General features: G+C 49.4%; 2 protein-coding genes across 2 annotated transcripts in view; one reads left to right on the forward strand and one right to left on the reverse strand.

The window, feature by feature from the left end:
* mrps7 (mitochondrial ribosomal protein S7) overlaps positions 1–27,696 on the reverse strand; it is a 1,172,241-nt gene that overhangs the window by 489,295 nt on the left and 655,250 nt on the right. The window lies entirely within an intron of this gene.
* The window catches only part of LOC147102563 (Na(+)/H(+) exchange regulatory cofactor NHE-RF1-like), a 156,770-nt gene continuing 153,684 nt past the window's right edge, over positions 24,611–27,696 (forward strand). The window contains exon 1 of the mRNA XM_085963214.1: positions 24,611–25,160. Coding sequence (XP_085819340.1) covers positions 24,717–25,160 — 444 coding nt within the window. The 5' untranslated portion in view covers positions 24,611–24,716. The remainder of the gene's footprint in view (positions 25,161–27,696) is intronic.

The following is a 27,696-nucleotide window of genomic DNA, read 5'->3' on the forward strand; positions in this document are numbered from 1 at the left end:
GATATATTTCTTAAGGCTAAAGGGATCAAGGGGTATGGAGAGAAGGCAGGGACCGGGTACTGAAATTGGATGATCAGCCATGATCGCATTGAATGGCGGAGCAGGCTCGAGGGGCCGAATGGCCTACTCCTGCTCCTATCTTCTATGTTTCTATGTTTGTCCCCACCTTTCACCCCACCAGCCTCCACATTCAACGGATCATCCTCCACCATTTCCGCCACCTCCAATGTGAACCCACCACCAAACTCATCTTCCCCTCATCTCCCCTTTCAGCATTCCGTAGGGACCGCTCCCGCCGCGACACCCTAGTCCACTCCTCTACCACCCCCAGCACCCCTTCCCCTTCGCCTGGCACCTTCCCGTGCAAGCGCAGGAGATGCAACACATGCCCTTATATCTCCCCCCTTCCCACTGTCCAGGGCCCCAAACACCCCTTCCAGGTGAAACAGCGATTCACTTGTACTTCCTGCAATCTAGTATACTGTATTCGCTGCTCACGATGTGGTCTCCTCTACATTGGGGAGACCAAACACAGATTGGGTGACTGCGTTGCGGAACACCTCCGTTCAGTCCGTAAGGGTGACCCCGAGCTTCCGGTCGCCTGTCATTTTAATTCACCGCTCCACTCCCACTCAGACCTCACCATCCGCGGCCTCTTGCACTGTTCCACGGAAGCTCAGCGCAAGCTCGAGGAACAGCACCTCATCTTTCGATTAGGAACTCTACAGCCCTCTGGACTCAACATAGAGTTCAACAATTTCAGATCATAACCTCGGCCCCTATCACATATATATATAATTTTTACTTTTTTTATCCACACTTTTATCTGGCCTTTTTTCTTCTCTCCCACAGGGCAGCTGTCCTTCATTCTGCCAGCGCAATTCACACTCCATCTAGAGCCATCCTTAGTTTCTTAACCTGTCCCATTACCACCTCCTCTCGCCTTGAATATCTCTTAATGTCTCTCGATGTCTCTTAATCTCTCCTGCTTTCTATCCTATCACTGACCTTCCCTTTTGTTCTTTCATCCCCTCCCCCTTTTCCCAGACCCTAACTTGCTTTAAAATCTGTTCCTTTTCCTGATTTTTCCAGTTCTGACGAAGGGCCCCAGACCTGAAACGTTAACTCTGTTTCTCTCTCCACGGATGCTGCCTGGCCTGCTGAGTATTTCCAGCATTTTCTGTTGTTATTTCCAATTATATCGGGCCTTGGTGAGCTCACACCTGGAGTACTGTGTACAATTTTGGGCTCCTTACCTACGGAAGGATATACTTGCCACAGAGATTGATTCCTGGGATGGCGGGACTGTCGTATGAGAAGAGATTGAGTAAACTAGACCTCTATTTTCTTGAATTCTGAAGAATGAGAGGGGATCTCATTGAAGCATACAAAATTATTACAGGGCTCGATAGGGTGGATGCTGGGCGAATGTTTCCCTTGGCTGGGGAGTCTCGAACCAGGGGCCACAGCCTCAGGATAAAGGGTAGGCCATTCAGGACTGAGATGAGAAGAAATTTCTTCACAGAGAGGGTGGTGAATATTTGGAATTCTCTACCCCAGAGGGCTGTGGAGGCTCAGTCATTGGGTATATTCAAAACAGAAGTCAATAGATTTCTGACTAGTAAGGGCATCAATTGACATGGCGATAGGGCCGGTGAATGAAGTTGAGGCAGAAGATCAGCCATGATCTCATTGAATGGCGGAGCAGGCTCGAAGGGCCGAATGGCCGACTCCTGCAACTATTTCTTATGTTCTTATGGTTTTATGAAAGTGAAATCGTGTTGGACAAATTTGCTAGAGTTCTTTGAGGATGTAACAAACAGGGTGGATAAAGGGGAACCAGTAGATGTCGTGTATTTGGATTTCCAGAAGACATTCAATAAGGTGCCACATAGAAGGTTACTACACAAGATAAGAGCTCACGGGGTTGGGGGTAATATATTAGCATGGATAGAGGATTAGCTAACTAACAGAAAACAGAGAGTCGGGATAAATGTGTCATTTTCCGGTTGGCAACCAGTAACTAGTGGGATGCCACAGGGATCAGTGCTGGGGCCTCAACTATTTACAATCTATATTAATGACCTGGATGAAGGGACCGAGTGCACTGTAGCCAAATTTGCAGATGATACAAAGATAGGTGGGAAAGCAAGTTGTGAGGAGGGCACAAAGGGCTGGAATTTCATTGAGGAGGCGGGTAGGAGGGGGGACTACAACTTTCGGGGTTGTAGTCCCGCCTCCATCGAGTTCTAGCCAACCCACGCGATTTTGACTTGATTGACCCTGTTGAGCCCGCCCAGTGGGCTCAGCAGGCCAATTAAGGGCCACCCGGCAACAGGTGACATCACAGATTGTTATTTCATCTGTCAAGACCTTTTGAAGCTGTCAAACACTGACAATCTGTACTCCAAGTTAATTCCTTCTTCTCAGGATGATTTAGAGATCTCCCTGGAACAGAAAGCTGAATGCTGGAACTTTTGACAGATTGCAGCCATTCTGCTTTCTGTGAGATGAGGGACTCCCGAGACCTGAAGGAAGGAAGGCTGTAAAGGTAAGTACATGTAAGTAAAACTTCTTTGAACACTTTACACACACCAAACACACTTACCTCTGCACTCATGCACCCATCACTCACCTGAACACTCATCTCGAACCCTCTAAGCCCTTCATCCTGACGGCTCGCCTCGCTAACTTGGCGTGGTTTGGAGCCGTCGGGAATCCCACATTTCACCAATGAAAATAGGGATTAGACTAAAAACTACCTGTTAACAGGCAGTTAATTGGCACTAATCCCCTTCCCGCCTCGGGGAGGCGGGTCCCAGTGCGGGTCGGGTACCCGCCTCTTTTGAAACTGGCATTGAGGCGGGTTGGGGGTGGGATGGGTTCGTACCCCCCGATTTCGGGATTTTTACCCCCCACACACCTCCAATCCCACCTCCACGGCCCAATGAAAATCCTGCCCAGAGATTCTGCAAAGGGATATAAACAGGTTCAGTGAGTGGGCAAGAATTAGGCAACTGGAGTAGTAATGTGGGAAAATGTGAGATTATCCACTTTGGAAGGAAGAATGAAAAAGCAAATTATTATTTAAATGGAGTGAGAGTACAGAATGCTGCGGTACAGAGGGATCTGGGGGTCCGAGTACATGAAACACAAAAAGTTAACATGCAGATACAGCAAGTTGTGAGGAATGGAACTTGGTGAACCCAACTGCAGGAAGGCAAACTGAGGCAGAGGTTAGGTTGCAAAAACAAAGATAGACTTTACTTGAAATAAACAAAATAACAACAGCACAGATACAGGCTAGCAGGCCGGCAAGAGGAATCACAAGGCAGTGAAACTCAAGACTGAGCAATGAACATAAACTAAGCACCACTTAAATAGCAGGCATATAACCATGCACAGGTGAGTACAATTAGGAATAAAGAAGGAAACAATTAGCCGGCGAGCTCGAGCTCTTTCGTGACCGGTGGGCGCCGCGGGGACTGGAGTGCGTAATTGATTTAAGGGGCCAAATTTTAATTTGATTTATCAGGTCTATTTAAAGGGTTGTCAGACCTTTAGTTATAGTTTATTTGTTTAATGTCTTTTTTTTGGTTTATACAAAAAAAGAAGGAAACAATTAAGAGTTCATGGTGCCCTCTGGTGGCGAGGCGAGGCACAACCTGGGTCATTCCTGACAGCAAGTAATTAGGAAGGCTAATGGAATGTTGGCCTTTATTGCAAGGGGTAGGAAGTATAAAAGTAGGGAAGTTTTGATGCAACTTTACAGGGCGCTGGTGAGACCGCACCTGGAGTACTGCGTACAGTTTTGGTCTCCATATTTAAGGAAGGATATACTTGCATTGGAGGCAGTGCAGAGAAGGTTCACGAGGTAGATTCCTGGGATGAAGGGGTTGATGTATGACAAAAGGTTGAGCAGGTTGGGCCTATACTCATTGGAGTTTAGAAGAATGAGAGGGGATCTTATTGAAAATATAAGATTCTGAGGGGGATTGACAGGGTGGATACTGAGAGGATGTTTCCCCTAGTGGGGGTATCTAGAATTAGGGGGCATTGTTTCAGAATAAGGGGTCGCCCATTTAAGATGGAGATGAAGAGGAATTTCTTCTCTCAGAGGGTCGTGAATCTTTGGAATTCTCTACCCCGGAGAGCTGTGGAGGCGGAGTCACTGAATATATTCAAGGCAGAGATTGACAGATATTTGAACTACAAGGGAGTCGAGGGGTGTGGGGAGAGAGTGGGGAAGTGGTGTTGAGGCCAAGATTGGATCAGCCATGATCTCATTGAATGGCGGAGCAGGCTCGAGGGGCCGATTGGCCGACTCCTGCTCCTGTTTCTTATGTTCTTATGTTCTCCTCCAGTCCTACAAGCTGCCCTGAACTCTCCATTTCTCTCTGGCCTTTTGTGCATTCCCCCTCCCTTTGCCCCAAACCAAGGCCCTGTCTGCTCTCTCAGGTGGACGTAAAAGATCCCAAAACACTATTTCGAGGAACAGCAGGGGAGTTCTCCCCGGTGTCCTGGCCAATAGTTATCCCTCAATCCACAGAACAAAAACAGGTTATCTGGTCATTATCACATTGCTGTTTGTGGGACCTTGCTGTGCGCAAATTGGTTGCCATGTTTCCCACATTACAACAGTGATTCCACTTCAAAAGTACTTCTTTGGCTGTAAAGCGCTTTGAGATGTCTGGTGGTTGTGAAAGGCGCTATATAAATGCAAGTCTTTCCTATCGAATGCCTTCTGAAAATCCAAATACACCACATTCACTGGTTCCCCCTTTTCTATTCTGCTAGTTACAACCTCAAAAAACTCTAACAGATTCATCAAACACGATTTCCCTTTCATAAATCCATGTTGACTCTGCCCAATCCTATTATTATTTTCTAAGTGCCCTGTTGCCACGTCCTTAATAATAGACTCTAGCATTTTCCTACTACTGATGTCAGGCTAACTGGTCTGTAGTTCCCCGTTTTCTCGTTCCCTCCTTTCTTAAATAGTGGGGTTACATTTGCCACCTTCCAATCCACGGGAACTGTTCCAGAATCTATGGAATTTTGGAAAATGCCAACCAATGCATCCGCTATCTCTCTAGCCACCTCTTTCAAAACCCTAGGATGTAGGCCATCAGGTCCAGTGGATTTATTGGCTTTCAGTCCCATTAATTTCACCATGCTATTTTTTTACTAATACGAATATCTTTCAATTCCTCATTCTCGCTAGACCCTTGCTTCTCCACTATTTCTGGGAAGTTTTTTGTGTCTTCTTCCATGAAGACAGACACAAAGTATTTGTTTAATTTCTCTGCCATTTCCTTATTCACCATTATAATTTCTCCTGTCTCAGCCTGTAAGGGACCCACATTTACTTTTGCTAATCTTTTCCTTTTTACATATCTATAGAAGCTTTTACAATCTGTTTTTATGTCTCTTGTTAGTTTACTCTCATATTCTATTTTCATCAATTTCTTGGTCCTCCTTTGCTGAATTCTAAAATCCTCCGAATTCTCAGGCTTACTACTCTTTTTGGCAACATTAAAAGCCTCTTCCTTTGATCTAATACTATCTTTAACTTCTCTTGTTAGCCACGGTTGGACCACTTTTCCTGTGGTGTTTTTGTGCTTTAAAGGAATGCATATTTGTTGTAAATTATGTATTAATTCTTTAAATGCTAGCCATTGCTTGTCTACCATCATACCTTTTAATGTAGTTTCCCAATCTACCTTAGCCAACTCGCCCCTGATACCTACGTAGTTTGCTTTGTTTAGATTTAAGACCCTAGTTTCGGATTTAACTAAATCACTTTCAAACTCAATATAAAATTCTATCATATTATGGTCACTCTTCCCTAAAGGCCCCTTTACTACAAGGTTATTAATTAACCCTTTCTCATTGCACAATACTAGATCTAAAATAGCCTGTTCCCTAGTTGGTTCCTCAACATACTGATGTAGAAATCTATCTTGCATACATTCCATGAATTTGTCCTCCACATTTTTACTGCAAATTTGGTTTGCCCAGTCTATATGTAAAGTCCCCCATGATCACTGTATTACCCTTGATACATGTGCCTCTAATTTCCTGATTTATACTCTGCCCTACATTACAACTACTGTTTGGGGGCCTATAAACAACTCCCACCAATGTTTTCTGCCTCTTGCTGTTTCTTAGCTCCACTCAAACTGATTCTACTTCTTGATTTTCGGAGCTAAGATCCTTTCTCTCTACTGTCTTTATCCCATCCTTTATTATCAGGGCTCCCCCTCCTCCTTTTCCATTTTGCCTCTCTCTTCTAAAAGTTAAGTATCCTGGAATATTTAGTTCCCAACCGTGGCCACTTTGCAACCACGCCTCCATTATGGCTATTTGATCAAACCTGTTAATTTCTACCTGCGCTATTAATTCATCTATTTTGTTGCAAATGCTTCGCATATCATTTAGCTTTGACTTTTTTCTATTTTTCCCTGATGTCACCTTAGTCACTGATGCCTTGTTACCTTTGTTACTCTCTCTGTCCCTTCCTGACTCACTCGGCTTATTTTTACCCAAAACTCTACTCTGCTCTAGAGCCTCGACATTTCTCTCACTGCTTTTAAATTGACTCTTTCCTGAATCCTCCCACCCCCCCCTTCATTAGTTTAAAGCCCTGTCTCCTGCCCTAGTTATTCGATTCACCAGGACGCTGGTCCCAGCCCGGTTTAAGTGGAGCCCGTCCCAATGGAACAGCTCCCTCTTTCCCCAGTACTGGTGCCAGTGTCACATGAACTGAAACCCCTTCCTCCCACACCACTCTTTGATCCACACATTTAAACCTCTAATCTGTTTGTCCCTATGCCAATTTGCGTGTGGCTCAGGCAACAATCCAGAGATTATTACCTTTGAGGTTCTGCTTTTTAATTTGGATCCTAGCTCCTCAAACTCTCTCAGCAGAATCTCATTCCTAGTTCTACCTATGTCGTTGGTTCCTATGTGGACCACGACAACTGGATCGTCCCACTCTAAGTTCTCCTCCAGCCGTGAGGAGATGTCTTTATCCCTGGCACCGAACTCTCGGTCACGGCTGCAGAGAACAATATCTATCCCCCTGACTATACTGTCCCCTACCACAACTACATTCCTTCACTCCCCCCACTTGAATGGCCTCCTGCACCATGGTCAGCTTGCTCATCCATCCTGCAGGCTTTTCCCTCATCCACACAGGCAGCAAGAACATCATACCTGTTGGACAAGGGAAAAGGCTGAGGCTCCTCCAGCACTGCACCTGGGGTCCCCTTACCTGCCTGAGTTGCAGTCACACCCTCCTGCCCCTGACCACTAACCAGACCTGTATCACTACCTAACCTAAGGGGTGTAACTGCCTCCTGGATCAAAGTGTCCAGGTGACTCTCCCCATCCCTGATGCCCCGCAATGACTGCACCTCAGACTCCAGCTCAACAACGCTGAGCTGAAGTTCCTCAAGATGCAGGCACTTACTGCAAACATGGTTGTCCGGGATCACAATGCTCTCCACAAACTCCCACATGCTGCGGTTGTGGCACACCACCTGCACTGCCAGCCCTATATGACCTTGTTTTATTTAATTAAATTTAATCAAATTTGCAATTAGGTAACTTAAACATTGAAACATAGAAGATAGGAGCAGGAGCAGGCCATTCGGCCCCTCGAGCCTGCTCCGCCATTCAATGCGATCATGGCTGATCATCCAAGTTCAGTACCCGGTCCCTGCTTTCTCCCCATACCCCTTGATCCCTTTAGCCTTAAGAAATATATCCAACTCCTTGAATATATTTAATGAATTGGCCTCCACTGCCTTCTGTGGTAGAGAATTCCACAGGTTCACCACTCTCTGGGTGAAGAAATTCCTCCTCATTTCTGTCCTAAAAAGCCTACCCCTTATCCTTAGACTGTGACCCCTGGTTCTGGATTCCCCGACTATCGGGAACATCCTCCCTGCATCTAGTCTGTCCAGTGCTGCCAGAATTTTATAAGTTTCAATGAGATCCCCTCTCATTCTTCTAAACTCCAGCGAGTATAAGCCCAATCGACCCAATCTCTCCTCATACGTCATTCCTGCCATCCCAGGTATCAGCCTGGTGAATCTTCGCTGGACTCCTTCCATGGCAAGAATATCCTTCCTCAGATAAGGCGACCAAAACTGCACACAATACTCAAGATGTGGTCTTACCAAGGCCCTGTACAACTGCAGCAAGACATCCTTGCTCCTGTACTCAAACCCTCTCGCTATGAAGGCCAACATACCATTTGCCTTCTTAACTGCCTGCTGCACCTGCATGCTTACCTTCAGCGACTGGTGCACAAGGACACCCAGGTCTCGTTGCACTTCCCCTTCTCCCAATCTATTGCCATTCAGATAATAATCTGCCTTCCTGTTTTTGACACCAAAGTGGATAACCTCACATTTATCCACATTATATTGCATCTGCCATGCTTCTGCCCAATCACCCAACCTATCTAAATCATCCTGTAGTTTCTCAGCATCCTCCTCACAACACACACGCCCACCTAGCTTTGTGTCGTCTGCAAATTTGGAGATATTACATCTAGTTGCCTTGTCTAGATCATTAATATATATTGTGAATAGCTGTGGTCCAAGGACTGATCCCTGCGGTACCGCACTAGTCACTGCCTGCCACTCTGAAAAAGACCCGTTTATTCCAACTCTTTGCTTTCTATCTGCCAACCAGTTCTCTATCCAAGTCAATACCTTGCCCCCAATCCCATGTGCCTTAGCTTTACGTGCTAATCTCTTATGTGGGACCTTATCGAAAGCCTTCTGAAAGTCCAAATACACCACATCCACTGGTTCTCCCTTATCTATTTTATTAGTTACATCCTCAAAAAATTCCAGTAGATTAGTCAAGCACAATTTACCTTTTGTAAATCCATGTTGACTTTGTCCGATCCTGTCACTGTTTCCCAAGTGCTCTGCTATTACATCTTTTATAATGGACTCTAGCATTTTCCCCACTACCGATGTCAGGCTTACCGGTCTGTAATTCCCCGTTTTCTCTCTACCACATTTTTTGAATATTTGGGTAGCATTATCTACCCTCCAATCCATGGGTACTGTTCCAGATTCCATCGAATGTTGGAAGATGATCAGCAATGCATGTACTATTTCTAGGGCCACTTCCTTAAGTACCTTAGGATATAGATTATCAGGCCCTGGGGATTTATCAGCCTTCAATCCCATCAATTTCCCTAACACCATTTCCCTACAAATACTGATTTTTTTCAGTTCCTCCCTTTCATTAGACCCTATGTTCCCCGACATTTCTGGGTGGTTATTTGTGTCCTCCTTTGTGAAGACAGAACCAAAATATGTATTTAATTGGTCTGCCATTTCTTTGTTCCCCATTATAAATTCCCCTGATTCTGACTGCAAGGGACCTACGCTTGACTTCACCAATCTTTTTCTCTTCACATATCTATAAAAGCTTTTACAGTCAGTTTTTATGTTCCCTGCAAGCTTACTCTCATATTCTATTATCCCTTTCTTAATGAATCCCTTTGTCCTCCTTTGTTGAATCCTAAACTGCTCCCAATCCTCTGGATTACTGCTTTTTCTGGCCAATTTATATGTCCTCTCCTTGGATCTTATGCTATCCCTAATTTCCCTCGTTAGCCACGGTTGAGTCACCTTTTTTGTTTTATTTTTATGCCAAACTGGGATGAACAAATTCTGTAGTTCATCCATGCGGTCTTTGAATGTTTGCCATTGCCTATCCACCATTAACCCTTTGAGTGACATTCCCCAGCCAATCCTACCCAATTCGCGCCTCAGACCATCGTAGTTTCCTTTATTTAAATTCAGGACCCTAGTCTCTGAGTCAACTACTTCATTCTCCATCTTAATGAAGAATTCGATCATATTATGATCGCTCTGACCCAAGGGGCCTCGTACAACAAGATTGCTAATTAATCCTTTCTCGTTACATAATACCCAGTCTAAGATGGCCTGATCTCTGGTTGGTTCCTCGACATATTGGTCCAGGAATCCATCCCGTAAACACTCCAGGAATTCCTCCTCCACAGTATTGTTACTAATTTGGTTAGCCCAATCTATATGTAGATTAAAGTCACCCATGATGACTGCTGTGCCCTTTTTGCACGTTTCTCTAATTTCCCTTTTAATGCTATCCCCAACCTCCACATTACTGTTTGGAGGTCTATATACCACTCCCACTAACATTTTCTGCCCCTTGGTATTTCTCAGTTCTACCCATACAGATTCCACATCATCAGAGCTAATATCCTTTCTTACAATTGTGTTAATCCCTTCTTTAACCAGTAATGCTACCCTACCTCCCTTTCCTTGTTGCCTATCTTTCCTGAATATTGAATACCCCTGGATGTTGAGTTCCCCACCTTCGTCACCCTGGAGCCATGTTTCCATAATCCCAATCAAATCATATTCATTTACCTCTATTTGCGCAGCTAATTCATCCACCTGATTACGAATGCTCCTCGCATTAAGACACAAAGCCTTCAGGCTTGTTTTTTTAACGCTCTTAAACCTATTAGAATTATTATTTACTGTGGCCATGTTTGATTTAAACCGTTGATTTCTCTGACTGCCACTTTTGTTTTTCTCCTTCCTATCTTTTGCTTTTATCCTTGTTTCCCTTTCCTCTGTCCCCCTGCTCAGGTTCCCAACCCCCTGCCATTTTAGTTTAAACCCTCCCCCAGAGCACTACCAAACACTCCTCCTAGGACATCGGTCCCGGCCCTGCCCAGGTGCAAACCGTCCGGTTTGTACTGGCCCCACCTCCCCCAGAACCGGTTCCAATGTCCCAGGAATTTGAATCCCTCCCCCTGGCACCATTCCTCTAGCCATGTATTCATCTGAAATATTCTTCTATTTCTACTCTGACTAGCACTAACTTAGTTTACAATGTAGTTCCTTGACTACTTACTTGATCTAGCTTAAGTTAAAAGGCACTGAAATTAAATATCTACCTGTAACACAAAGCACTACAAGTAGTGTAGGCAAAAAGCAACAACTCCTTCCCTCTCTTTCCAAATTCCCAAATAAAACACTCTGGTCAAGTTCATTCTGTTTACACCTGGTTTGTGCAGATATATATAATGTAAACTTATATTTTCATTTATAAATTCCCATGTCCAGATTTAGAATGGAACCTGTCACGCTGTAATTACACCCTCCTGCCAGTGCAGTGGCACTGCAGTGTAATTACAGTGTGACATGTTTACTGTGGTGTATGTAACCGTTCCACCTTTAAGAGAACTATTTTAAGAGTTGCACTACTTTATCTTGGCTGCTGTATACTGTAATACCGGTGGTGACCACACTGGTATATAAGTGCTGTGTAATGATTTATTGGGCAGTTCAGCCCGGACCTTCGACTAGTAAAGACCTGTTAAAAGTTACTCTTGTGGTCTGTGTAGTAATTCTCATTATAACACACAGACTTAACAGTGGCGACGAGTACGATCTTACCCTGCGGCAGAGATACATCCAAGGCAGTTTAACGGGCGTCGAGAGGAGGCATCCGCCCTCATCATTCTGCTGAGAGAAGACTCGGGTCTGCAGAGCAAAGGAAGAATTCTGACATGAAGCCTGCCATCAGCAACAGGCAGTGATCATCCCTTCTATCACGGTGGTGGGTAAGCCGATCAGCGACGAGCAGCAAGTCGGCCACGTTGGCATGAAGTAGGGGAGGGAAAAACGGAGGATATAAGGGCGGAGAACTCGACCATGGCCGGGGAAAAGAGCCGGACAGAAGTCGGGGCCAGAGGCGCTGAGACTGGGGCAGAGTAAGGCACGGGAGCCGCGGTGAATGCAAACGCAGCCGGTGTAAAAGACCGGGCTGCAAGCGGGCTGGGAGAGGCAACAGCGTCGAGAAAGAGCTCGACCGCGACCGGTGAAAAAGGCCGGGCAGCTACCGAGGCCGCGAGGCGCAGCGACCGGGTCAGCGTAAGGCGCGGGAGAAAATTTTTAAAAACCGCGGAGAACTCAGCCACAGCCGGGGGGGGAAAGGACCGGACTGCAAGAGGGGCTGGGAGGCACGATTTGAAAACCGCTGGGGAGGGCGAATGCAGCAATACGGCAATCGCCATTACAGCCAGCGGGGGAGAAAGACAAACGTGGGAAGCCGCCATTTTCGTAGGCGGGGGAAGAAGACAAGCGCGGGAAACCGCCATTTTGAAAAAAAAAAAAAATTAAAATTTCTTTTTGTTTCTCAAGAAGATTGCGAGGATGCCTAAGCGTGGTAACATCAACGATTTCGATCCCGATGTTGAAGATTGGGCCATGTATGTAGAACGCATAGAGATATATTGTAAGGCAAATAAAATATCAGATGAAGATAAAGCACTAACCTTGCTAAACTCAATGGGTGCGAAGACATACGGGCTATTGAAGCATCTTCTATCACCAGCTACACCGGCGGATCAGACTTTCGCTAAAATTGTTGCTGTCCTGAAAAATCATTTGAACCCCACACCGCTGATGTTAGCGGAACGATTTAAATTTTATGCGAGAACGCAACTGAAAGAGGAAAGCAATGCAGAGTATTTAATTGAACTGCGTAAGCTAGCGAAATACTGTCAGTTTGGGGAAAGTCTGACAGAGGCACTGAGAGACAAATTCGTGTGTGGATTGTCGAAAGAAGGAACACAAAAGCGGCTGCTTGAAGAGAATGATCTTACACTTGATAAGGCTGTCACTATTGCAGCATCGCACGAAGCCGCAGCGAGAGGCACTGCAGAAATGCAGCTGAAGGCAACGGTACTCAGCGTAGATCAAATGGCTTTGGGTACAACGAAATGTTATCATTGTGGAAAGACAACACACGATCAGAACCAATGCTGGTTTAAAAACCAGGAATGTAGAAAATGTGGCAAGCTTGGTCACATAGCTAAAGTATGCCGGTCAGGAAAGAAGACCAGCAACAAAAAGTCACCGCAGGAAAAGTGCAGAAAGGTACATAAGGTGGCTGAGAAGAGTTCGGATGAACAGAATTCGGATTCAGACTCCAACAGCAAGGAACTGGGTAGTCTGAGAATTCACAATGTGAGTAAGGAAGCTGACCTACAAACTATCTGGGTCACACTGCAGATAGCAGGAGTCCAAGTGAAGATGGAATTGGACACCGGATTGGTGTTGACGGTCATGAATAAGCAAGATTACAAAAAGTTATTCAAACATATTCCCCTACGGGATACGGAGATAGTATTGCAGACATACACGGGGCAAAGAGTATACCCCATCGGAAAGATAAAAGTCAAGGTGGTACACAAGGGCAAAGAACACCAAGGAATGGACTTATATGTACTACCTGAAGGAGGTCCACCACTTCTGGGACGGGAGTGGATCAGGAAAATAAATATGGGCTGGCACTCCCTAAACGCAATAACGGTAGATTCCGGAAAAAAAGATGTCAAACCTGAACATTCAAGAAGCATTTGGATGAGCACTTGAAATGCCATTGCATACAAGGCTATGGACCAAATGTTGGAAAATGGGATTAGACTGGACAGGGATGGATGGGCGGCGCAGACACGATGGGCCGAAGGGCCTCTTTCTGTGCTGTAAAACTCTATGACTCTATGATTGTCCAGAATATTGGATGAGGCTAAAGAGGTGTTCCAACAGGGACTGGGAACACTGAGAGGAATTAAGGCAAAAATCAAGATTGCAGAACATGCAAACCCAAAATTTTTCAAAGCCAGACCGGTACCTTATGCGATACGACCTGCTGTGGAAGCTGAGCTGGAAGGGCTAGAACGTTCATGAGTACTGTCTAAGGTGGACTGGAGTGAGTGGGCCACGCCCATTGTTCCCGTCATGAAGCGTTCATCGAGTAACAAGCCAGGGGAACCGGGGAAGGTCCGCATCTGTGGAGACTTCAAGATCACAGTTAATCCGGTGCTTCACACGGTGCAATATCCGCTTCCGCGGATTGAGGATATCTTTGCTTCATTGTCTGGCAGGAAACGCTTCACCAAGATAGACCTGGCGCAAGCGTACTTACAGATGGAAGTTGAGGAAGAGTCGCGCCAGTATCTCACAATCAACACGCACAGAGGTTTGTATCGATATAATAGACTGGTTTTTGGAGTGGCTTCGGCTCCAGCAATTTGGCAGAGGGCCATGGAGCAGGTATTACAGGGAATTCCAAGCACTCAATGTTACTTGGACGATATCCTGATTACAGGAGATGACGATGAGGAACACCTTGCAAATTTGAAACTGGTGCTCACCAGGTTGAAGGAATATGGCCTTCGAGTTAATCGCCAGAAATGTGAGTTCTTTCAGAAACGGATCTCGTACTGTGGTCATGTCATTGACCAGGAGGGGCTGCACAAGTCACCTGACAAGATCGAAGCTGTTGTGAAGGCTCCCGCTCCGGAAAATGTATCCCAGTTGAGGTCGTTCCTAGGGTTGATTAACTATTACCATAAGTTTCTGCCAAATCTATCCACGGTGCTGCACCCGCTGAATGCTCTTTTGCAGAAAGAAGTACCATGGAAGTGGAGCGAGGACTGTAAGAAGGCCTTTCGCAAAAGCAAGGCATTGATCACCTCAGAGGAAGTGTTGGCTCACTTCAACCCAACGCTACCTATTCGTTTAGCTTGTGATGCTTCTCCTTATGGTATTGGAGCAGTACTCTCACACAAGTTGCCAAATGGCTCGGGAAGGCCAGTCGCATTTGCATCCAGATCATTGACCTCCGCTGAGCGCAACTATGCTCAGATAGATAGGGAGGCTCTCAGCCTGGTGTGGGGAGTAAAGAAGTTTAATCATTACCTGCAGGGCCAGAAGTTTACACTGCTGACAGACCACCAGCCGTTGGTATCCATATTCAACCCTAAAAAGGGTGTTTCCATTATGACAGCGCAAAGGCTACAGAGGTGGTCCCTTTTCCTAGGGGCACACCAATATGACATAGAATACAAAGGATCAAAACAGCATGGGAATGCTGACGGTTTATCGCGCCTACCGTTGCCAACGGTAGAAGAGGCGCCTACAGTGGACCCAGTGGAGATGTTCCACTCAACCATAGTGGAATGTCTACCAGTAACAAATTCTACGATCGAAAAGGAAACAAGAAATGACCTGACTCTCTCACGAGTCTACGATTTAACGGTGAAGGGATGGCCAGCACATGGCGAACCACTGTTGCCAGCATTTTCGCAAAGAAGAGAACAGCTGTCAGTGTGCCGAGGAACTTTGATGTGTGGATCCAGAGTGGTGATTCCACCCAAACTCCAGCATAAAGTGCTAAAAGAGCTTCACGAGGGGCATCTGGGAGGAGTGAAAATGAAGAACCTAGCCAGAGCGTTTGTGTGGTGGCCAGGTATCGATGGAGACATCGAAGAAATGACCAAGAGCTGTCTAGGATGCCAGAAGGTCCAAAACGCCCCACCACAAGCTCCTCTACATCCATGGGAGTGGCCCTCATCTCCATGGCAAAGGGTACATATCGACTTTGCTGGTCCATTTATGGACTCAATGTTCTTAATCGCGGTGGATGCACACTCCAAGTGGCCGGAGGTAATAAAGATGTCCTCCACCACCACGGAAAAAACCATCACAGTATTAAGGACCATATTTGCCAGGAATGGGCTGCCGGAACAGATCTGTTCTGATAATGGACCGCAATTTGTGTCCGAAGAATTCAGGAAGTTCTTAAAAAACAATGGGGTTAAGCACTACACGTCCGCCCCATACCATCCCGCCACCAATGGATTAGCTGAAAGGTTTGTCCAGACCTTCAAGAAGGCCATAAAGGCCATGGGTAAGGAAGACATAAATCTACAACATAAGGTAGATAACTTCTTGTTGGCGTACAGGAATGCAACACATGCGGTTACAAACCAAACTCCCGCCATGATGTTTTTCAATAGAAGACTAAGATGCCGGCTGGATTTGATCAAGCCAAACATCAGAAGGGACATAGAGAACCGGCAATTTCAAGGCATGAATGAAAGGCCAACTAGAACCTTCCAGATAGGTCAACAAGTTTTGGCCCGGGACTACCGTACCGAGACATGGCAGCCTGGAACTATTTGCACACGACTAGGACCGCTGATGTATACCGTGGACATTGGTGAAAGCATAATAAGGCGCCACGTTGACCAGATCATAGAGTCATCCGAAAAGGGACAACCTACTCCACAACTCTATACGCCTAATGATGAAGCAGAGATACCCATAGGATCTACCTCCGATCCGGTGATACTGGAATCAGATGAACCCGACACTGGCATTCAAGCCGAATCGACCTTGCCAAAAGAACCTACTACACCACCGAAAACTACTACACCACCGAGGCGTTATCCGGACTGAGTCAGGAAGCCTCCAGAGAGACTGAATCTGTGAACTGTTTTTACATGAAGTTGTGTATATATGTTATTATGTTATGTTAATGGGGAATATATACTGTTAAGCTAAAAAGGGAGGATTGTGGTGTATGTAACCGTTCCACCTTTAAGAGAACTGTTTTAAGAGTTGCACTACTTTATCTTGGCTGCTGTATACTGTAATACCGGTGGTGACCACACCGGTATATAAGTGCTGTGTAATGATTTATTGGGCAGTTCAGCCCGGACCTTCGACTAGTAAAGACCTGTTAAAAGTTACTCTTGTGGTCTGTGTAGTAATTCTCATTATAACACACAGACTTAACATTTACATTGACATTTTCCGAAATAAAGTCATAGGGGGCAATTTTGCCAGCCCTGGGGAGGCGGGTATGGGGGCGGGACTGCAGGGCAAATGGCAGAATTTGGGGGCGGGCGCCCAACCCACCCCCAGCCTGCTTCCATGCCATCTTGCCAGGAGGCGAGTAGCTGTCCCGCGCCGGGTCCCGTCTCCTTGGAGGCGGGAAGCGATTAAAGCCTATTAACTGCCTGTCAACAGGTAGTTAACAGGCAGAAAATGGGATTATCCCCTTTTTGCCCTCATAAGTGCAGGCTTCCCGAAGGCTCCGAAACCCGCCAGTACTGGGTCTGCGGGGGTCGGAGGGGTGTAAAGGTGTGCTGTGAAGTTAAGTGATGGGTGCAAGAGTGTAGAGGTGAGTATCTGAGGTAAGTGCAAAGTGTTAGTAAAAGTGTACTTACCTTTGTTTCTTCCTGCAGGCTTCAGTCGGTGGGTATGCGGAGAGTCTCGCACCTCCGCGTTGGAGATGACAGATGGCCGTTGCTTTCTCCATTGCAACAACCATCTCATGAATTCAAGACCTCATCAAACTACAGAGAATGTCACTGCTTGACAGCTTCACAGAGCTGTCAAATGATGACAATTCATCTCTCAAAAATTTTTGACGGATGAAACGTCATACGTTGACGTTCTCTGCAACCGGCTTTCCCTTAATTGGCCTGCTAAACCCGCTGGGCGGGCTTAACAAGGTCAATCAAGGGAAAATAGCGTGGGTTGCCCATAAATCGATGGAGGCGGGACATCAACCCACCAAGCAGCAATCCCGCCTCCAACGCGCCCCCATTAAAAAATTGCCCCCATAGAGTCATAACGGCACAGAAGGAGGCCATTCGGCCCATCGAGTCCGTGCCAGCTCTCTGTAGAGCAATCCAGTCAGTCCCATTCCCCCGCTCTATCCCCGTAGCCCTGCAAGTTTATTTCCCTCTAGTGCCTATCCAGTCTCCCCTTGAAAACATTGAGTGTCTCCACTTCCACCACTTCCGTCGGCAGCGAGTTCCAGGTCCTCACCACTCGCTGCGTAAAAAAGTTTTCCTAACATCCCCTTTGTACCTCTTGCCCAAAACCTTAAATCTGTGTCCCCTAGTCCTTGTACCATCAACTAGTGGGAACAGCCTTTCCCCGTCTAGCCTATCCAAACCCGTCATAATCTTGTACACCTCTATCAAATCACCCCTCAACCTCCTTTGCTCTAATGAAAACAAATCCAGCTTCTCCAACCTGTCCTTGTAGCTAAGATCCCCCATCCCCGGAACCATTCTGGTAAATCTCCTCTGCACCCACTCAAGGGCCTTCACATCCTTCCTAAAGTGTGGTGACCAGAACTGGACACAATACTCCAGTTGTGGCCTAACCAGCGCTTTATAAAGATTCAGCATAACTTCTCTCCTTTTGTACTCAATACCTCTATTTATGAAACCCAAGATCCCATATGCTTTGCTAACCACTCTCTCAATATGTCCTGCCACCTTCAGGGACCTATGCACATTAACTCCCGGGTCCCTCTGTCCCTGCACACTCTTTAAAACTGTACCATTAAGTGTATATTGCCTCTCCCTGTTCCTTCTGCCAAAATGCATCACCTCACACTTCTCTTGTATTAAATTCCATCTGCCACTTGTCTGCCCATTCTGCTAGCCTTTCTATGTCCTGTTGCAGTTGATTGGTATCATCCTCACTGTTTGCCACACCCCCAAGTTTGGTGTCTTTGGCAAATTTAGAAATTCTACTCTGTATTCCAATATCCAGGTCATTTATTTACACCTATAATGCTACAGTTTCCCTGGTGGTCTAGTGGTTCGGATCCGTCGCTCTCACCGCCGTGGCCCGTGTTTGATTCCTGGTCAGGGAATAGTGCATTTTTTCTATGAAAGCAGGGACAGGGTACTGAATTTGGATGATCAGTCATGATCTCATTAAATGGCGGAACAGGCTCGAGGGGCCGAATGGCCTACTCCTGCTCCTATCTTCTATGTTTCTATCAAAAAAAGCACTGACCTTTGGGGAACACCACTGTCTACCATCCTCCAGTCTGAAAAACAGCCATTTACCACAACTCGCTGGTTTCCTTATCCAAGCTGCCACTGACCCGCCTATTCCATGAGCCTCAATTTTGTTAACCAGCCTTCTATGTGGTACTTTGTCAAACGCCTTCCTAAAATCCATGTAGACAACAACCGTTGCATTCCCTTCATCAATCCTCTCTGTTACTTCATCAAAAAATTCAATTAGATTAGTCAAATACGATCTGTCTTTTACAAACCTGTGTTGGCTCTCCTTAATTAGCTTAAACCTCTCCAAATGCCCATTAATTTTTTCCTTCATTATTGTTTCCAAAACTTTACCCACCACTGATGTTAAACTGACTGGCCTGTAGTTACTAGGATTGTCCTTTCTTGAACAATGGTGTCGCATTTGCCACTTTCCAATCCTCAGGCACCTCCCCTGCATCTCGGGAAGATTGGAAAATTATGGCAAGCCCTTCCGCTCTCTCCTCCCCCAATTCCCTTAGCAACCTGGGATGCAAGCCACCTGGACCAGGCGACTTATCCACTCTAAGCATACCCAGCCTTTCCAGTACACCTGTCTATCAATTTTCACCCCTTCCATTGCTTATAAGAACATAAGAAATAGGAGCAGGAGTAGGCCATATGGCCCCTCGGGCCTGCTCCGCCATTCAATAGGATCATGGCTGATCTGAATCTAGACTCACGTCCACTTCCCTGCCCTCTCCCCGTAACCCCTAATTCCCTTATCTGCTAGGAAACTGTCTATCTCCATTTTAAATTTATTTAATGTTGCAGCTTCCACAGCTCTCTGGGGTAGCAAATTCCATAGATTTACTACCCTCTGAGTGAAGAAGTTTCTCCTCATCTCAGTTTTGAAAGGGCAGCCCCTTATTCTAAGATTATGCCCCCTGGTTCTAGTCTCACCCATCAGTGGAAACATCCTCCCCGCATCCACCCGATCAAGCCCACTCACAATCTTATATGTTTCGATAAGATCGCCTCTCATTCTTCTGAACTCCAATGAGTAGAGGACCAACCTACTCAACCTTTCCTCATACGTCAACCCCCTCATCTCCGGAATCAACCAAGTGAACCTTCTCTGAACCGCCTCGAGAGCAAGTTTATCTTTTCTTAAATATGGAAACTAAAACTGTACGCAGTATTCCAGGTGTGGCCTCACCAATACCCTGTATAACTGCAGCAAGACTTCCCTGTTTTTATACTCCATCCCCCTTGCAATAAAAGCCAAGATTCCATTGGCCTTCCTGATCACCTGCTGCACCTGCATACTAACTTTTTGTGTTTCATGCACCAGGACCCCCAGATCCCTTTGTACTGTAGCACTTTGCAGTTTCTCTCCATTTAGATAATAACTTGCTCTTTGATTTTTTCTGCCAAAGTGCATAACCTCACACTTTCCAACATTATATTGCATCTGCCAAATCTCTGCCCACTCACTTAGCCTGTCTATGTCCTTTTGCAGGTTTTTTATGTCCTCCTCACTCACTGCTTTCCCTCCCATCTTTGTATCGTCGGCAAACTTGGACATCAAATCAAATCAAAATCAAATCAAATCAACTTTTATTGTCATTGTTAGTGCACAAGTGCAGTACAACGAAATGTAGGCTTGCGGCTCCCGAGAGTGTACATTTAGATTAAGACATTTAAACATTCAGCATACATTTGGCTTGTAATACATTAACATAAACATAACCATAATAAAGTGCATTGGCAGGTGTTGCACTCGGTCCCTTCCTCCAAATCGTTAATATAGATTGTAAAGAGTTGGGGTCCCAGCACTGACCCCTGCGGAACACCACTAGTCACTGATTGCCAGCCCGAGAACGAACCATTTATCCCAACTCTCTGTTTTCTGTTAGATAGCCAATCTTCCACCCATGCCAGTATATTACCCCCAATCCCGTGATTTTTTATCTTGATCTACCTTGCTTCTACCTTTTCCACTTCTACCGATATTTTGTCAGCATCCACCTCCTTAGTAAACACTGATACAAAGTACTCATTGAGTATTCTAGCCTTGCCCTGTGCCTCTAAGCATATATCACCTTCGTTGTCTCTAATAGGCCCCACCCCGCCTCTTACTACCCGCTGTAAGGGGTCGTTATAACGAGCTTATGGTGTGCTAAATCGGTTTTGATTTTCGCACTACTCGTGAGCGGTTTCGAAGCGCTCCCCCCTCACGGTTCTAGACACTGGGCTTATTGCCAGACAACCTTTGTGTGTTGGCCCAACTCGTGACTCGGAAGACAAATGGTCAGATGAGACAGATTGAGTTTTAAATCAAAACGATCTTTATTTTTGAAAGAGAATGTACACAGCGAAAAATGGCAAGAATAAATGCAGACGAAAAATAACGTTTCTCACAGAGGACTAAATTATACACTGAGAAAAATAACTTTAAAGCATATAAACAGTTCTAAAAATAGCGATAAGCTAAAAGTGGGGGTGAGGGAAGCGCACGGACACATCGAGGGATAAATCACACTCCTGACTTACAAATACCCTTAACGTTACAAACCCTCCCGTTACTGAATATACCTCAATTATGTCAGTTAGGTAGAGTTGGGCCTTTATGCTCACCAGAATTTCGAAACCCTTCTGGACCTTGGTAATTCTTGTTACGTCTGGAATTTCCGATCTTCCTTATGGGACCGGCTCCTGGACCCTGCTACTTGGTGTCGTCCGGGACCTCCGACCTTCCTTATGGGACCGGCTCCTGGACTCGCTCTCCTGTACAAACTTTGGAAGTCCTCCGAAATCCTCGAGCCGTTTTCTGTTCCGCACGGTCCTCGAACTCCTGATGGTAACTGGACTTGGACTTCACGGTGTGAACCGTCTCCGGAGGAGTCTTCCTTACTCTGGTCGAATCTTAGACTGACTTGCTGACGATTTACCTGAACGGTTATACTCTTTTCTGGCCCTAATCTTGGCGCCAAATCAACCGTTTTCCTTTGTTAAGGTTGCTTTAACAAAAGCAAGCACATTAATTTTAACTGCTCACAAATCGAACTAATGGGAATCCGATTAGTGTCCCTTCGTTTGTGTGTGCTCAGCAGTTTCTGAGATCGGTTACCGTTTTGCCATAATGGGAATCCGTTTAGTGTCCCTCCGTTTGTGTGTGCTCAGCGGTTTCTGAGATCGGTTACCGCTCTGCCATAATAGGAATCCGTTTAGTGTCCCTCCGTTTGTGTGTGCTCAGCGGTTTCTGAGATCGGTTACCGCTTTGCCATAATGGGAATCCGTTTAGTGTCCCTCCGTTTGTGTGTGCTCAGCAGTTTCTGAGATCGGTTACCGCTTTGCCATAATGGGAATCCGTTTAGTGTCCCTCCGTTTGTGTGTGCTCAGCAGTTTCTGAGATCGGTTACTGCTCTGCCAGCGATTAGCGCACCTCCAGGTGCTAATAGTTTTGTTTACTGCTGTAACCACATTACAATATCAAAAACAGTAAGGTTCTGGATTCTTCTAATCGATGATGACTCAGACTGCTTTAAGGTACTGTGTGTGTGTCCTTTTGAACTGGGCCATGAGAACTGCCAACTCCATTCTGTGTTCTCACAATGTGGCCACTTCAGGGGCCCTACCCGTATACTGTATTTCATGGATTTTTGCAAATCCTACACCGCTTACTGTTTACATGCCGGTAGAAGATTTTTGGGATCCCTTTTATGTTAACCACCATTCTACGCTCATATTCTCTTTGCCAATTTTATTTTCATCTTCACTTCCCCTCTCAACCTATTGTATTTGGTCTGGTTCTCCCTTGTAGAATTCACCTGACATGCATCATACACCCTCTTTTTTTGCTTCTCTATCTCCCTCATCACCCAAGGAGCTGCGGACAGGGGAGTTTACAATGGGGAAGTTGACAGGGAGTGCCGTGTACTCAAAATACTTATTTGAACGACAGAAGTGCTGGAAATTGCACCGAATAAAATGTCAAAAAGCAAAACCTTCCCCGAGACCGTCCTGAAGATAAATAAACCCTGCGCATTGTGTACAGTGCGGGCGGGCTCTGGCCAGCAGCTGCAAAATAAAAATAAATCTCACTTTTTATAGACTTTTGTTTTTAAATTAAGTTTTGTTTCTGCGTGGAACTTTGCAACTTTGTTTTATCATCGTGCAATTCCCAGATAAAGCGCACAGCGTGTGATTGGCTGACGGGCAGCGGGCTGTCAATCAACGCCGCGTGTTGCCGGGCGACCGCAGCTGGGGTTTGCAAATATTCTGAAGTTTGCGGTGCAGCCTCCTCGAGTTGCACATATAAAATGTGGCTGTTCAAACAGTATCTGCATACAAAACATCAACATTATCGCCTTGTTGCACCGTTTTGCATCTGTTGAATTAATTGATGAAGATTTAACAGGTCAATAAGAAGGAAATCTGTGGGCAAAGTAATAAATATTCATGAGGAGCGGGGACCCGCCCCGTGACCAGCGCACAAGCCGATTGGCTGAAAGGGCGAGATTGCTGAGTGGGCCTCTGTAGCTGCCGGGCGGTGATTGGCGAGCGGGGCTGTCAGTCCGTGCGGTGGGCGGGGATACGGGGCGGGGCCGCGGGGTGATTGGCGGGCCGGGCTGTCAGTCCGCGGGGTGGGCGGGGCCGGGCTATCAGTCCGCGGGGTGGGTGGGGCCTTGGGTGATTGGCGGGCCGGGCTGTCAGTCCGCGGGGTGGGCGGGGCCTTGGGTGATTGGCGGGCCGGGCTGTCAGTCCGCGGGGTGGGCGGGGCCGATGGGTGATTGGCGGGCCGGGCTGTCAGTCCGCGGGGTGGGCGGGGCCGGGCTATCAGTCCGCGGGGTGGGTGGGGCCGGGCTGTCAGTCCGCGGGGAGGGCGGGGCCTTGGGTGATTGGCGGGCCGGGCTGTCAGTCCGCGGGGTGGGCGTGGCCGCGGGTGATTGGCGGGCCGGGCTGTCAGTCCGCGGGGTGGGCGGGGCCGGGCTATCAGTCCGCGGGGGTGGGCGGGGCCGATGGGTGATTGGCGGGCCGGGCTGTCAGTCCGCGGGGTGGGCGGGGCCGATGGGTGATTGGCGGGCTGGGCTGTCAGTCCGCGGGGTGGGCGGGGCCGGGCTGTCAGTCCGCGGGGTGGGTGGGGCCGGGCTGTCAGTCCGCGGGGTGGGCGGGGCCGCGGGTGATCGGCGGGCCGGGCTGTCAGTCCGCGGGGTGGGCGGGGCCGGGCTGTCAGTCCGCGGGGTGGGCGGGGCCGCGGGTGATCGGCGGGCCGGGCTGTCAGTCCGCGGGGTGGGCGGGGCCGGGCTGTCAGTCCGCGGGGTGGGCGGGGCCGATGGGTGATCGGCGGGCCGGGCTGTCAGTCCGCGGGGTGGGCGGGGCCGGGCTGTCAGTCCGCGGGGTGGGCGGGGCCGGGCTATCAGTCCGCGGGGGTGGGCGGGGCCGATGGGTGATTGGCGGGCCGGGCTGTCAGTCCGCGGGGTGGGCGGGGCCGATGGGTGATTGGCGGGCTGGGTTGTCAGTCCGCGGGGTGGGCGGGGCCGGGCTGTCAGTCCGCGGGGTGGGTGGGGCCGGGCTGTCAGTCCGCGGGGTGGGCGGGGCCGCGGGTGATCGGCGGGCCGGGCTGTCAGTCCGCGGGGTGGGCGGGGCCGGGCTGTCAGTCCGCGGGGTGGGCGGGGCCGGGCTGTCAGTCCGCGGGGTGGGCGGGGCCGGCTGTCAGTCCGCGGGGTGGGCGGGGCCGCGGGTGATCGGCGGGCCGGGCTGTCAGTCCGCGGGGTGGGCGGGGCCGGGCTGTCAGTCCGCGGGGTGGGCGGGGCCGCGGGTGATCGGCGGGCCGGGCTGTCAGTCCGCGGGGTGGGCGGGGCCGGGCTGTCAGTCCGCGGGGTGGGCGGGGCCGGGCTGTCAGTCCGCGGGGTGGGCGGGGCCGCGGGGAGCTCAGATTCTGCCGCCCGGCCGAGAGCGAGTTGCAGTCGGTGGGGCTCCGGTCCGGTGCAGAGTGTGAGGCCCAGAGAGTGAGGGGGATCCCGGGGGCGGCACCATGACCAAGGAGCAGCTCCGGCCGCGGCTCTGTGTCATCAGCAAAGGCGCCAGCGGCTACGGCTTTCACCTGCACGGCGAGAAGGGCAAGACGGGCCAGTTCATCCGGCTGGTGGAGGCGGCCTCGCCGGCCGAGAGCGCGGGGCTGAGGGCCGGCGACAAGGTGGTGCAGGTCAACGGCGACAATGTGGAGCAGGACAGCCACCAGCAAGTGGTGCAGAAGATCAAGGCGGTGGCCAGCGAGACCCGCCTGCTGGTGGTGGACCGGGAGACGGAGGAGCTGCTGAGGGGCCTGGGGCTGCAGTGTAAGGAGGAGTACATCCACGGCATCCCCGACACCGAGCAGGCCCAGGCTCAGGCCCAGGCCCAGGGGGAGCCGCACCACCAAGACCCTGCAGCCGAGCTCAAACAGGCCGACAGTGTGTCCCAGAGCAGCAGCGAGAAGGTAAGAGGCAGGGCGGGGGGAGAAGGAGGGAGGGAGGAGAGGAGGGTGAGGGGAGGGAGAAGGGTGAGGGGAGGGGGAGGAGGGAGGGAGGAGGGGGGCGAGAGGGAGGAGGGAGAGAGGGGGGAAGGGAGTGGGAGGGGGGGTGAGGGAGTCGGGGGGTGAGGGGAGGGAGTCGGGGGAAGGAGGGAGTGGGGGGTGAGGGAGTGGAGGGAGAGGGAGTGGAGGGGGAGGGAGGGAGAAGGGAGGAGGGGAGGGGAGGGAGAAGGTGAGAGGGGGGTGAGGGGGAGAAGGAGGGGGGGTGAGGGGGGTGAGGAGGGGAGAAGGGAGGGAGGGGGGTGAGGAGGGGAGAAGGGAGGGAGGGGGGGAGAGGGAGGGAGAAGGGGGTGAGGGGGAGGGAGAAGGGGGTGAGGGGGACACACACACACAGAGAGACTGGGGCAGAGAGCGAGCGAGCCCTGGCCCCCTGCTGCAGCCCCTCTCCCGGGCGGGAGGTCGGAGCCGGTCCTGACGGGTTTAAGCCCCACTGGAGCTGCTCCTCAGGGTCAGGAGGTGCTGCCACTGGGTCTGTTCCTAAAGTGATTGTGTAAAGCTCCGGGTTTCAGAACTGTTTTGTCCTGAGATCTCTAAGAACGGATTTGTACTTCCCGTGCCAGTCATTTTGAAGTGGATGTTTAAAAGTCGGGCATCGATACAAAGCCCCCCTCCATAGATTGAGCATAAAAATCTATACTGACACTGGAAGGAGCGCCGCACTGTCGGAGGGGCAGTAGAGGGAGCGCTGCACTGTCGGAGGGGCAGTACTGAGGGAGTGCCGCAATGTCGGAGAGGCTGTACTAAGGGAGCGCCGCACTGTCGGAGGGGCAGTACTGAGGGAGCGCCGCACTGTCGGAGGGGCAGTACTGAGGGAGCGCCGCACTGTCGGAGGGGCAGTACTGAGGGAGTGCCGCACTGTCGGAGGGGCAGTACTGAGGGAGTGTCGGAGGGGTAGTACTGAGGGAGTGCTGCACTGTCGGAGAGGCAGTACTGAGGGAGCGCCGCAAAAGGGAGCGCCGCACTGTCGGAGGGGCAGTACTGAGGGAGCGCCGCACTGTCGGAGGGGCAGTACTGAGGGAGTGCCGCACTGTCGGAGGGGCAGTACTGAGGGAGTGTCGGAGGGGTAGTACTGAGGGAGTGCTGCACTGTCGGAGAGGCAGTACTGAGGGAGCGCCGCAATGTCGGAGAGGCTGTACTGAGGGAGCGCCGCACTGTCGGAGGGGCAGTACTGAGGGAGCGCTGCACTGTCGGAGGGGCAGTACTGAGGGAGTGTCGGAGGGGTAGTACTGAGGGAGCGCCGCACTGTCGGAGGGGCAGTACTGAGGGAGTGCCGCACTGTCGGAGGGGCAGTACTGAGGGAGCGCCGCACTGTCGGAGGGGCAGTACTGAGGGAGTGTCGGAGGGGTAGTACTGAGGGAGCGCCGCACTGTCGGAGGGGCAGTACTGAGGGAGTGTCGGAGGGGTAGTACTGAGGGAGCGCCGCACTGTCGGAGGGGCAGTACTGAGGGAGTGCCGCACTGTCGGAGGGGCAGTACTGAGGGAGCGCCGCACTGTCGAAGGGGCAGTACTGAGGGAGCGCCGCACTGTCGGAGGGGCAGTACTGAGGGAGTGCCGCACTGTCGGAGGGGCAGTACTGAGGGAGCGCCGCACTGTCGGAGGGGCAGTACTGAGGGAGCGCCGCACTGTCGGAGGGGCAGTACTGAGGGAGCGCCGCACTGTCGGAGGGGCAGTACTGAGGGAGCGCCGCACTGTCGGAGGGGCAGTACTGAGGGAGCGCCGCACTGTCGGAGGGGCAGTACTGAGGGAGCGCCGCACTGTCGGAGGTGCCGTCTTTTGGATGAGACGTTAAACCGAGGCCCCGTCTGCTCTCTCAGGTGGCATAAAAGATCCCGTGGCACTATTTTGAAGAAGAGATGGGGAGTTCTCCCCAGTGTGCTGGCCAATATTTATCCCTCAATCAACATCACTAAAACACATTATCGGGTCATTATCACATTGCTGTTAATGGGAGCCATGTTCAAATTGGTTGCTGTGTTTCCTACATCAGCGATTATGTTTCAGTGTAGTACTTCATTGGCTGTAAAGCACTTTGGGATGTCTTGAGGTTGTGAAAGGCACTACAGAAATGCAGGACTTTCCTTCGTGAGAGACACTTGGGTATTCCCAAACCAGTTACTGACATGGATTCACAGCACAAACAGTACTTACTTGGCACCCTCACTCAAGCCTCAGGACTGGCTGCTGTTGGGAAATGGGAAAGTGTCACAATGGGGCAGTGGGTTGGGATTGAGGCCCCATTACTGGGCAGAGCAGAGGGAGCTTTCTTTTCTTTACTGACACCACTTGGAGAGGCAGTGGTGGCGTCCTGGGCTCGGTTTGGGGAGAGGTTCCCATGACTCTAGCCCACTGCTTGAACCTATGGAGACGGTGAACAAATGAAAAGTTTTGCCCTTGTCCTACCACCCCCCTCTCCCCGGACAGTTCATGGGCAGGTGGCATGTTG

The sequence above is a fragment of the Somniosus microcephalus genome, chromosome 21 (genome assembly GCF_052327205.1).
Source record: "Somniosus microcephalus isolate GS21.2 chromosome 21, FLI_Smic_1.0, whole genome shotgun sequence".
Lineage (NCBI taxonomy): Eukaryota > Metazoa > Chordata > Chondrichthyes > Squaliformes > Somniosidae > Somniosus > Somniosus microcephalus.